At 34.1% G+C, this 13,388-nt stretch overlaps 1 protein-coding gene across 1 annotated transcript in view; it reads right to left on the bottom strand.

Moving 5' to 3' along the window:
- Window positions 1-13,122, bottom strand: part of LOC139527295 (protein MMS22-like) — a 57,023-nt gene extending 43,901 nt beyond the window's left edge. The window contains exons 1-4 of the mRNA XM_071322649.1: window positions 13,026-13,122; window positions 5,687-5,798; window positions 4,480-4,619; window positions 3,728-3,800 (exon numbers count right to left, since the gene is read on the bottom strand). Coding sequence (XP_071178750.1) covers window positions 3,728-3,800; window positions 4,480-4,619; window positions 5,687-5,786 — 313 coding nt within the window. The 5' untranslated portion in view covers window positions 5,787-5,798; window positions 13,026-13,122. The remainder of the gene's footprint in view (window positions 1-3,727; window positions 3,801-4,479; window positions 4,620-5,686; window positions 5,799-13,025) is intronic.
- Between the last annotated feature and the right edge of the window lie 266 nt (window positions 13,123-13,388).

The following is a 13,388-nucleotide window of genomic DNA, read 5'->3' as shown; positions in this document are numbered from 1 at the left end:
TGATGAAGGGCATGTAATGGGAGAATCACAAGGCAAAAGGTAATAATCCTTTCAAGGCAAATCTTAAGATCAAAATATATTTTGTCAGGAAAAACAAAAAAAGTCTGATGAGTCACGGATTGAAAAAAAACCAGTAAAATAACCAGCCACAATTGTGAGGAATCAACAAGAACAATGACTGCAGGGTGTTTTGTTTTTGATAAGGTATCTGACTATCATTCATCATCAAGCATCGACAATTATGATCGACAATAGTGTACGTTACTGTCACTTGAACTACTAACCATTGTTCTTTTAGCCAGACTCAGTGCTGGAGATTAATATTTCAGGAGAAGATGACATGCTAAATGTTTGTTAAAACTGCACGATTAGACAATTAGACAGAATTCTAGACACAGAAAGAAAGTCAAGAATCTGTTATCCATGGAATGGGCCTCGCCAAAATGATAGAAAACAGTGACGGCTACAGTCTGGAATTGTTTTAATATTTGAAATTGATGATATCTGTAAATTGTACAGTAAATGTTCTTAGTAAATATGAGTTGTTATGAAAGGAATGATCAATACAACACTTCTAAAAAATGAAAACTAGCTGCCATAGATGATATGAAAGCACACATGAATGGTTGCGTCTTTCTCTGGATTCTCAACGAATATGTTGGGGATGTTCTAAAAAAGGCCATGTCTTTTAGTCGTGATGGTGAAGGCCTCTTCATAGTCAAAGTAACTAGAATAGTTTGAAGAATTAGGCTTGCTACTATAAAAAGGTTTACAGGGACATTCAATGTAGGCTTTCAAAATGAATCAGTTCCACAATCTTTGACTAAGAGACATCTTACTCTCTATCCGATGGCTGATAAGTTTTAGTTGTATCCTTTCGACTACGAGTTGCACAATTGAACTATTATAGCTGAGAAATGGTATGTTTGTCTGCCACTCAACGATATAACTGGACTGTGTCACGATGTTATGCCATCATGTATCATTCTAACTGAGAAAACTTATGTCTGTTGAACTGATTCGTGTCAACAGCGTTTACTGAGTGTCCCTGTAAAGCTATTTTTAGTATCAAGCATATATATTTTGCCTGCTATGGCTATGGTGATGCCTTTATTTTTACCCTTTTATAAAGAGGTCTGTTTTAGAGCGTCACGTATACCTTTGTTGAAAATCAAGAGAACTAATTTATCTTGCTTGTATGCTTGCTATGGCAGCTACATTCCAATTTTGTTAACAGCGTTGTATCAGTTCTTCCTTCCATGAAAACTCCAAGTTGTTCCAGGCGTTAATTGTACAATTTAGCGTGATGTGCAAGCTTGGAGATTAGTACAATACCTCTTCCAGACCGTGTGCCATCAATGTATTTCATTATTTTGGAAAGCATAGCTCCAAGGATAAAAGATTCCTGGCTTTCTTTCTGTGTCTTGTACTCTCTCATTTGCTATGTTGTCAAGTTTTATCAATCATCAAGCAGGATATTAGTGAGTTGACATCTTCAGCACTTACTTTGGCTAGGGGAATATGTCTTGTAGTACAGGTGCACAGTCATGCCCTATTCTTGTCGATTTGAAAATGTCGATGTATCATGGAGATCTTCAGATACATCACCACAGAAAAAATACACTGCAGTCATTGATTTTGTTGATCCAGTATCACCTTACAGTGTCTGGTTACTTATTGTTTTCTTTCAATTGGCAACTTATCGAGTATGTTTTCCCTTTTACTGATGAAATATTTTGAGATCTGAACATTTGTTTGACATGAGTTGTGCCATTATGCCTTGTGATTCTGGATTGCTTCTGCCGTTCCATAGCCCTCATTCAACTGTTTTGAATTGAGCGAAAGGAAAAGCATTTCAAAACCCAACATCTTCATATGTTTGCATCAAAAGAATGATTGCCATCTCAAATGTATATGTCTGTTCGATTTGTATCTGCTTGGCATTGCAAACCCTCACATGTCCTCTCTTGCCGTTTCACACATTCCTTACAGTCTAATCGCCCATAATGTTCTTCTGATATCTAGCCCCAGGGTTTTCGAAATCTACAATTTTTATCTTTTCCAACAAAAACTTTCGGTCATAAATTATATCATATATACGTAATTTCTGTTTTAAAAAGTTACTTAGGCAAACATGTAAGTAACAAAAATTCTGATACTGATATCTTTATTTTGTAAACATGTGCATGCCTTATCTGACTTCTTTGTGAATATCAAATATAGATTAGTAAAAAATGTATGAATGCAAACAGTGAATTAATAAGATAAGCAAATAATGATATATTGGAAAATCATGTTTCAAAATGGCCATCATTCAAGATGGCTACCCAAAAAAAAAATCAATATATATGAAGTTCTCAGATGACAGGCCTTGTCATCTGTGATGAATATACCATATGACTATATAATAACTTCCTGCAGTAAGCGATCAACTTATACATGTTATAAGTCAAAGTGAACACGGTTACTAAGGAAATGCAAATGTGTAAAGAAAGTATTAAGTAGTACTACGATATGTAAACGTGGATGACAATGTGATCGAATATGATAGACAGAGTGTGATTTGGTAAAACATATACATTTCATTTATTGTTAGATAATTTTAACGTCAATTGAAAACATTTGCGTAATTGATGTTCTTTTAACATTAATTGCATGAAATGTAATTCATTATGTCTGCAATCAAGGTTTTTGAAAGTTTTTTTAAATGAACAATATCAACAAAACGAATTATCCTGTAATCAGACAATTTTTATAAACGACAGGTATACACATATTTTCGTGCTTAATTTTTCTTGTAAAATAAAATTCTCCTGTTATTCTATGTTGAACGAACGGTGGAACAAATATTGGTTTTAGAGTAATAGTTCATTTTATGATCCTCTTCGTGGTCAGCGTTTTAATGCTATTATACCCGATACACAACAGAAGAATAACTCGGGGAGGGGGGTATACTCACTTTTTTTCCTATTTATATAGCTCAAACAAATACATTCGTATATCTTCGACAATGCATTTTTTTTTTTATCGAAAAATGACTACATATTTTGGCTTAAAAAATCAAGATTTTTCAAGATGGCCGCCATTCAATATGGGAAATATTTCCCAAACTTTTGTTCAACAAGACAATTGAAATCGGCACTGTTGTTCTATTAACCAGGTTTCATGTCAATATCTTCTCTAATATCATTTTCATGATTTTTTTTTATTAATCTACAAAGATTTAACGGCCGCCATTTTAAAATGGCCGCCTCGTCCACAAATTTCGACTTTCAGAGTGGGTCCATAGCTTAAAATGTTGTCCATGACATATACTACTACTCTGCCAAATTTCATGCTTTTACCACAATCTGAGCAATTTTGTCAAAAATCTGCACAAATCGACTGGACTAAAAGGCACTGCTCTAAATATTGTCTTCTTGATTTTTAGAAGTACAATAGATGATAAAAAAAAAAGTGTATGTATGCATAATTTCATAATCATGACAATTAACATCTAAAAGAATTTTTGGCTTTAAATCAATTTTTCTAGACATAAAATAATTGTTTCGTCAAAAACTATGATTTCTGTATTCTAAAAAGCCTTAATTATTGAATAATAGGCGCTTATAAACATGATAAAGGCATTTTGAACTGTATCATTTTTATCAATTTATATATTTTAGTAATAAGCCTAAAACAACCATTGCATCGAATCAACCGAAACGCAAACTTTCAATAACTATACCTTGTATTGTCTGTTCTTCCACCATGATACTATCTGGTACAACTTGTGTCTCCGGTAATCTCAGGGGAGACGACTGCAATTAATAAAAAAGATCATGATACAAGTTCCTATAATTTATGACAGCATAATATTAAACCCCTGACTGAAGGATTGTGGTCAGTTTTCCAACAATGAAGACATACTCTTTCGGCAGGTTTAATTGAGGTCTGAAGCTGGTATGTAAATACCTACTAGTAGCCTTTATTAATTTATGTTGCTCTTCTGGAACCTATTCTTACCATGCACTCATAATTCTTTTAAACTAAGTTCAACTGTGCATATTGCTATGTGTTTGTTTATTCCACATTGGCTGTAGGTAAAGGGAATGTTTTAGATCTCACAAAACATATTTAAACTCATAGCTTTTTTTGTGCCTGTCCCAAGTCAGGAACCTCTAGCCTTAGTAACATGAGTACAAGTGTTGTGGGTATAGTTTTTAAGTTTCGGTTCATTTGTGTTCATATGTTTCAGAGTTTAATGTGTGGCTCCATTTTGCTGAACTAGTATCTAGTTATTGTTTAGGAAATCAAAATTGGTTATATGTCTATTGGGTTAAGTAGGTTTTGGTGCAAACAACATCCATATGATCATGATAATACTTTGAAGTTTGTTACATTTGTCAATTTCATAAACTTTTAAATGACCAGCTTGAAATAAAAATACTTTCTCAAGCTGAATTACATGTTTATACTTTTATTGTTATACAATCATACCTGACCATCATTTAAGTTATCAAATTGTGTAGAAGTGGTTGGAAAGTCATCTAGAGTCTGTTCCTGGCCAAATACATCTCCAATATCACTTAACTTTGATGGGGAAGCAGTATTTGATCTGTTCTCAGGTGTATAGTAATCTCCAAGAAAAGAAATATAGATAGAGGTATAGGGGGAGGGTTGAGATCTCAAAAAACAGGTTTAACCCCACTCCAATAAGAGCCTGTCCCACTTCAGGAGCCTCTGGCCTTCGTTAGTCTTGTATGATTTTTAATTTTAGTCTCTTGTGAATAATTCGGAGTCTATTATGACGTCCATTATCACTGAACTAGTATACATATTTGTTCAGGGGCCAGCTGAAGGACGCTTCAGAGTGCAGGAGTTTCTCGCTACATTGAAGATCCATTGGTGGTCTTCGGCTGTTGTCTGCTCTATGGTCAGGTTGTTGTCGCTTTGACACATTCCCAATTTCCATTCTCAATTTTATGTACTATTATTATTGGTTTTACTAATGTTCTTTCTTTTTTTGATAGAACAACCAATCCTAATTGTGAGCTCTGACCCTGTTTTCATGAGAATTTCTTCAAAACCTTTTCACCAACAGATCAGTATTTGTAACCGCTGACACTTTTCATCCAAATGAAATGCTTTAAATTAACGTGTGCTAATTATCTTGATTTTGTTCATTGACTGTTAAAAAAGCCCAAGTGAAGCACTGTCAGTCAAAGTGATGTGTATCATGTGTGTAATTGAATTCCAACAAAACTCAGTGAATCAATTTAAGTCATATGTAAGTGTACAGGGTGTTTAAACAAAAGAAAATCTAGAACTACTAACCATAATATTATTCAAATGAATCCCTTAACACATATTTTAGCGGACTTATTACAGTATATATATGTGTTGAAACTGTCATCATTATACATGTAGCTAATGATTGTTCATGTGGTGGAGGAAGTGTTTTGGTTTTGCTTCCCTTAGTACATGTAGTACATACTTAGCATGTTAGTCAGCTATAAGCAGTTGACTTAAAGCAGTTCAAATGTACTTATTTAGCTCAGTTGGTTAATGTGCTGCCTTCTAACACAGAGGCCCCAGGTTGTAAACAAAGACAAAGTGATTTTTTAACAAGAATCATGCTCTCTGATTACACAGGTATATGAATCACTTTTTTAAATCTTAAACAATGAAATTGTCAAGTATATACCTTCAGTCTGAGATGGACAAGTTTCTGGTATGACATCAACCTCCATAGCAGCTATTATAGATGGAGAAACTGGAGGAGACCAATCATCTAGAGAACTCATTATCACTGACTCCTGAAAAAATATTTACAAATTATAATTCATGTTTTTTAATTTAGCAAGTGAAACTGCCAGCTTTACTGCTCACTGATAATACCGTGCCTAAGAAGGAGGTGAGTGATGAATCTAAAAATGCATTACACTGTATAGCTGACTTATACATGTCATTAACCCTGAAACCAAATTTCAGAAAACCTTGTATTGTAGTTTCTGAGAAAAATGTAATAAAAATATTCAACTTGGCTATCATGTGTAAAATTATAAAAGTGTTCAGTAAACAGGAAGTTGTTGAGTGAATGAATCTGAAAAAGCATTACATGGTAAAGCTGGCTTATATAAACCCTGAAACCAAATGTCAAAAGTCCTTGTACATTTTGTATTTCAGTTTCTGAGTAATATGCGACGAAAAATATTCATGGGACAGTCTGATGGATGGATGGACTGAAGGATGGACAGACAGAGGTAAAATAGTGTATACCCCTTCTTATAAGTTATGAGAGGGGTATAATGATTAGATAAAATCAGCCCTTATACTGATAAATCAGCATGTGCAATACTGACGAGGTCCCCTAGTTGATATAAAATACAGCATTTGGCCTGGTCCAGTATGAGAAAAAGCTGCATTAGCAATTCATGCCTCTGTATTTAAAGTAAGAATACCAATTTAGGTCTTAGTTGGTTAGCGTGGGATCCATAGTTCGTATTGATGTAAATATTATAATGTTGGAAAAGAAAAAATGAACAAAAACTAGAGACTCTTAAGTGTCACTCACCTTGGTCTATGTGCATATTAAACAAAGGACACAGATGAATTCATGACAAAATTGTGTTTAGGCGATGGTGATGTGTATCATGTGTATGTAGATCTAACTTTACTGAACATGCATGCTTGCTACTTACAATTTTCTCTATCTGTTGAACTTGGCCCTTTAGTTACAGAGAAAAATATTTTGTAAAATTTACCATATTAATGAAAATTGTAAATCAAAGAGCAGATTGCTCTGAGGGATACGATTGCCATTGTTTTCATTGACACATGTATACATGTAGCCGTATAATATTATTTTCAAAACTAATTCAACTGCACATGTAAAATGTAATTTATGTAATCTGAATAGTTACACAAAAATGTACATAATACTAATGAGGGGGGATAGGACCTTTATCAGGACTCCGGGATCGGGTGTTTTTGAGCTCGGGATTTCAGGATTGACCCTTTCGGGATCCAGGAATTTTTTATTTGAATTTCGGGACCTTGGGATTTCGTGTTTTTAATCTAAGGATTTCAGGATCATGACCCCTCCAGAGTATCCCCCCTCCTTAATAGCCAATCCTGGATACAAGTGTATGAACAATGTACTTAGGCCTTTTGTGTTTTATTTTTGTACTATAAATTCCACAGCAGTCACTGAGACTCAGAGTGAGAGAAGGTATTTCACTTTGTATCTTTATCACCTATTTTCCTACGTTAATTCTAGGAGGAACCCCATTCCTAACTCTTTAAATATTTCATTTCCTTTGGGTCAGTGGTCAGGACTCCTTTCCGTACACATTCCTTGGTTTAAATTGCGATTGTTTCCAATATACATGATATAATACGACGTTTATCGACGACACAAGTTAATTTTTCTCGACTATTTTGATCTCACAGAATTGAAGGAAGTTACTTCCAGAAGGGAGACAACTCAAAGCGATAATATGAAAGACTCCATTTTGCCTGAAGGGGTGTTGTAGTTATACATCTACGATGTGGACTACATTTATTTTAATTTAAATGATGCATATGATTTAAAATTATGCAACAACAATAACCCTCAATAGCAGACATACATAGAAAGGATTTCATGAGTTTTAAATTAATCAATTGAGTGGGGAATCCAGAGCAACCATTCAATCTAATACCCCTTGAAGTCAAGAAAACCATACGCATGCGCATAATTACCTAAACAAACCCTGGAGCAAGAGCGTATATTAAATATATCAAATACAATGTATCAGTTTCATAACGATGACATCTCAGAAAAACTCCACTTCAGATCTTATATTACAGTAATAGATTTATCGGAATTCAGAGAACTCTCACATTTTTATCAAAATTGGGGAATTCCCTCTGACGTGTTTCTAAATTTATAAAAACACTAAATATAAATACTGCTTAATTCTGATTTTCCGTGTTGTTAAAAACAGGCATATAAGTCAAGGGAAATATCAAACATGAAGATTATGAAAAGAACATTATAGGAAAGATGTTTAAGTTCAATCCCTTTGTTTGTTTTTACTGTTTAAAGCAAGACAATCATAAGAATCTGAGATGTTTCTTAGTGTTTAGAATAAAACGGCTGACGTAAGGGCATGGATCTGAACCAGTAGGTATAAGTCTACAGATTGCTTTAAAGCAATCGTATCCCAAAAAAAATTGACTATAAAGGGCAATAACTCCTAAAGGGGTCAACTAACCATTTTAATCATTCTGACTTATTAGTAGATTTTACTTTGCTGAACATTATTGCTGTTTAAAGCTTATCTCTATCTATAATAGAATTCAAGGTAATAACCAAAAACGGCAAAATTTCCTTCAAAATTACCAATTGGGGGCAGCAATCCAACAATCAGTTGTCCAATTCATCTGACAATTTAAGGGCAGATATGTATTGACTTGATAAACAATTTAACCACATGTCAGATTTGCTCTAAATGCTTTGGTTTCAGAGTTATAAGCCAAAATCTACATACTTGGAAATAAATCCAATATATATATAAAATCACTAAAATATAGTCTAATAATCCTCCACCAGAAGAATAGTGTATTTACATCCACAAGTGCAAAGTTTAAAATTATAATTCACACACGCAAATGGTCGAAGTAAGGCGTCAAAGAAAAAATAATAGCCTTTCAAGACGTCATAATTATTATTTGGACTAGGTCAGCCACTGTTGAACAGGTCAGGAATAACCACCAATTGGTGGATTATACCTCAATTGACGTATAATCCACCAATTGACATATAATGGTATAGACCAATTGGTGTATAATTCTTTGTTTTTCAAAACAAACTATTCCACCAAAATGGAGCATTGTTTTCTTAAAACCATATTATGGTATGAAAACTTGACGAACATTTCTAGTTTAGGCCATAAAAAAGAATAGGTTTGTTGGCCCAAACCCTACCTACCCAGAAAAAAGCTGCCTACTGAAATTCTTTTATTGTCCTGATTTGAAGAAGTTTTTTTTTTAATCAGATAGGCATGAAGACTAATTAACATCTGATACTTCAATTTCTTTAAAAAAAAGAAAGAAAAAGAAAATGCCTACCTATATATAGCTACCTAACCTCTGTCTTAACCTTGGGTAGGGTTTGGGCAAACCAAAATATTTTTAATTGTGGCCTTAGTATAGTGACATAACACATTGCATTTTATCAATAATTGTATTTGAAGTTTCTTCTATTGTTATCTTGTCAATTCTTGATTGTGCGAGTTTGTGGTTTAGTGGTTAAGACCGATGGCTACAGTGCTGAAGGTCCCGAGTTCGATTCTCACTCGGGGTGCTAAAAATATCAGTACATCAGAAAGGTAGTTTTCACCCTCTCACACACATCTCTGGTACCCAGACCGGAGTTTAAACTAGAATGGGTACTTTGGGGGCCTCGGTTGGTCAAAGTTGTACCCTACTTTGACCTGGAGATCAATCTTCTGATATCTCTCTGGTTTGTCTGTTTCCACCGAGTGGCCTGGTGGTTCTCTCCGAGTACTTCGGCTTCCTCCACCATAATAACAGACTTCCTGGTGTCCTACACGCTCCCTTGGGCGGTGTTGGGTGGGGATTGTTCTGGTGGTGGGATAATATATATTGTAAAGGACACATCTCCATTAATCCTTAGGGAGTGTACATGGATCTGCTGTACCCTTGCAGTCAATCAAGGGGTGCGTCTAAATTGGCGGAATCTCGAGTACATACACATACATTGGCAAATTTACCTGTAATCACCTGTCAATGGACATCATTACTGTCTGCAGTCATGTGATCATGAGTACAACTCCACAGGTGAATGGAGCTCTTTGTTAATAGGCAGTGTCTGCGCGTACCCGCATGTGGGTACGAATAGTCAAATTGCCGTTCTAGGCTGCATGTACCCACATCCGGTTTTCTATTAAAATGCCATCGGATCGGGAATGAAACGTGAAATATATACGGAAATTATCGATAATATGGGGATTTCGTGTAGAAAGAGTGAAGAGTATGAAAAATAATATTTTCAAATTGTATTTATTAAATACAGTCAAACCTGATTAAACCGGACCCTGAATAAACCGGTTTCCTGTCCATTCCGGCCGAAAATGAAAGTCCCATATTTTTCCATTCAAAATCTTTGTTAAAATACCCTTTGTAAACCGGACCCTGTGTATTCCGAATTCCGGTCTAATTATGAAGTCCCAATACTCTTTAATTACATTAATTATTACCTGTCAAAACCGGTTTGTCTAATCAATTTCAATGATCGATATGCAATCAAAACATATTTGTTTATACAATATGGCTTTTCGTGATAATCAATTAGTCAGGTGTCAAACTGTGAACCTATAATCGTACAGTAGTGAGCTGTATTATTTATTAAAACATTATAAACGTGTCAATTAAACGAAAAGACACACCGAATATATCTCGGATTGAACTTACGTTTTAACTTGGATAAACAAATTAAAATCGCGGAGTAAGAAATTCACATCGTGATTTCGAAATCCTGGGTTCCCTGTTGTGAACCCCTAAACAAATGACCTAGATAATGAAAAACATTCGGATGACAACAATCAATGGATATTATACACTGTACGACAACGTTTCGAAAGTGATGAAATTACGTTTGAAAATATTCTGGCTTTTTAATCGGCCATTCCAACATTTCAAATTATTGATCATGGGAGTAAATCGAAACTCTCGTCCTACAATCAAAAAAACGCGAGCATTATGATGCAAATGCAAACATTGAAAAACGAAGTGAAAGTATTTTTATTTAAATCAGATATAATTTACAATCAGAGAGAACTTTTACATGCAACATGTCGGACGTCACAAGTCATTAACTTCCGGTCAAAACGAAAACCTGAATAAACCGGCCCACTGTCCAAACCGGCCCTTTTTCATAGTCCCGTAGCCGGCCAGTTTATACAGGTTTTACTGTAATGATAAATAATAAACATTGCTAAATTAAATGCACAATGATGTAAAATGAAACTGTACAGTCCCTGTAAAAGAAAAACATGATAGAAATTAATACTATTATAAAATTTAAATGAAAATTTAAAGAATAACATTTTAATAATTCAAAAATATACCCATATGATATTTTAAAATAATCTTTTATTAAAATGTAAAACAGAAACTGAAATTTTAAAATATATAAAACTACTAAAATTAAAGCTTGAGTTTAAAAAAATTAAAGAAGCAAGTAATAAATCAATTTAAACGAATTATAAAAGATTCATGTAACTGACTAGTTAAGATTTCACAAATTTTACAAATACCTTGTATTCGGCCTTTTTCCTGTCGAATTTGTTTGGAATTTTTTCCCACCATGAATGCAGGAAAAATGTATTCTGTTTTACTTTAAATATTCTTTAATTTTTGTGCTCCCGGTTCTTCTTTTCTCTGCGGCTGCTATAGACTGCGAATTTCTTTTATACAATTGTATGACATTTAACTCCTGATAGTTCTGTACTGACCATGCTGACACTACGTAGTCTCAGTTCTGTACAAAACTTTCTAATTCATTATAAGTCTGAAATGTCTTCCCCACAGTTATAATATCACTCTCTTCCATTTTAAGAATATTTAATTACTAACTGAGAAAAAAACTGTTCACTTGCCTATATACATGTATATATGTGTATATTTATAAAAATTCTGAGTAGTTTTAATCAATTTATTCACTAATTGCAACAAATTCCGTATATATTTCACGTTTCATTCGGCATTTTATTATAAAACCGGATGTGGGTACGTGCAGCCTAGAAAGGCAATTTGACTATTCGTACCCACATGCGGGTACGCGCAGACACTGCCTTGTTAATACTTGACTTTCATTATCAAAAGTCAATCATGGTCAATAGTACAAATGTTTCAACAAAAGAATTGTTGTACACATGCATTCTCAAGAGATGCAGCAGGCTTTGACAAAACTGTAACTTTCGGAGGACTCCATAAGGGTCATGAAATAGGTTGCAAGTTGCAAAATCATCCTCCTATCTCACATTAGCATTTAATTACAAAAAACTTGCATTATACATCAATTGGTCTACACTAATACACCTCAATTGGTGGATTATACGTCAATTGAGGTATAATCCACCAATTGGTGGTTATTCCTGACCTGTTGAACAGTGTTGAAAACAACAAATTATCTCTTTTCTTTACATAGCCAGAAATTAATAGTGGTTTTGCTAATTAATATTCATAATATGTAAATGAGAATTGTACCACGTGATAGTAGTTTGAACTGGACTGGCTTGATATCATTAAAATCATTAAAATCTTTAAAACACGGATATTATAAGTTGCCCGTCACAGAGTCCTTATTTACAATCACTTTGATATTTCCGTAAAGTTGTCAGGCGGTCAAAATCAAAACAATGAACGCGAATTTAGTGAATTGTTCGTGCTTTCGTGAGTTTATTCTTCTTGAAATCGTGACATTTTAACTTTACGTGGGAACCTAGAGTTCAACGACTACACATACAAGGTTTGGACTTGCTTATTCTTTGGAAGTTCAAGTTTCAAATTTCACTCCGGCAACCTGTTTTTGTAATGACTTTAGTAGCCAATTTTCAACACGAAGTTTGCAAATTTGACGTTTCAGCCATTTTAGCCTGTATTTTACACTGCAATGTTAAAGGCCTCTCGCTTCGATTTTTAAAATAGCTCAGGAACCTGTATTTTTGCAACAACAGTCATTATGTTTCGTTTAAATGGTGTATAGTGTTGTGTATATTCATTTTCTGCCCCGGCAACCTGTCTATCACTTAAATTAAAATTAAAACAGACATTTTTTCAAAATTCCCTATCATTTTAATGTAATTTCCGTGACCCGTATCCGATTTCTTTAGTATAATATTCAAATAAGCAAAGTGGCGTTGATTTCTGGATATGAGCATGTTTAGAACCTCTGGTTTGTCGTTAGAAGTACGGACTTTCTAGTTAGGGAATTTCTATACTATAAAGTCCCTGTTAAAAGTGTCTATTCTTACCAAAACGATCCAATGAGTGATATAGTTACTTATATAGTTCAAGTGATTTGTTTACATATTCACATTAATTATTTCCCGCGGTTTTCAAAAATACAATAGTACACAAAACCAAACACGGGTAAGTACTGATAATTATCCGTAAAAATACACTGGATGGGGAGCAAACTTCTGAATTGACCATTATTAAAGGATTTAAAGAGGCATTTTTTTAAATACAAAAATCAATTTTTTTCATAGTATTCAAGTAAGTCAGTCACGGTCTCTTTCATTTTCATTTGTTAAAAGAAGGTCAAAAATTAAGGGTGATAGGGGAGGTGTACAAAACAAGTCATGTCGTTGAGGACCCATTGGTGGCCTTCGGAT

This window comes from Mytilus edulis, chromosome 6, assembly GCF_963676685.1.
Source record: "Mytilus edulis chromosome 6, xbMytEdul2.2, whole genome shotgun sequence".
In the NCBI taxonomy this organism is placed as follows: Eukaryota; Metazoa; Mollusca; class Bivalvia; order Mytilida; family Mytilidae; genus Mytilus; species Mytilus edulis.
Note: the sequence above shows the minus strand (reverse complement) of the source record. Positions and strands in the feature narration are given on the sequence as shown.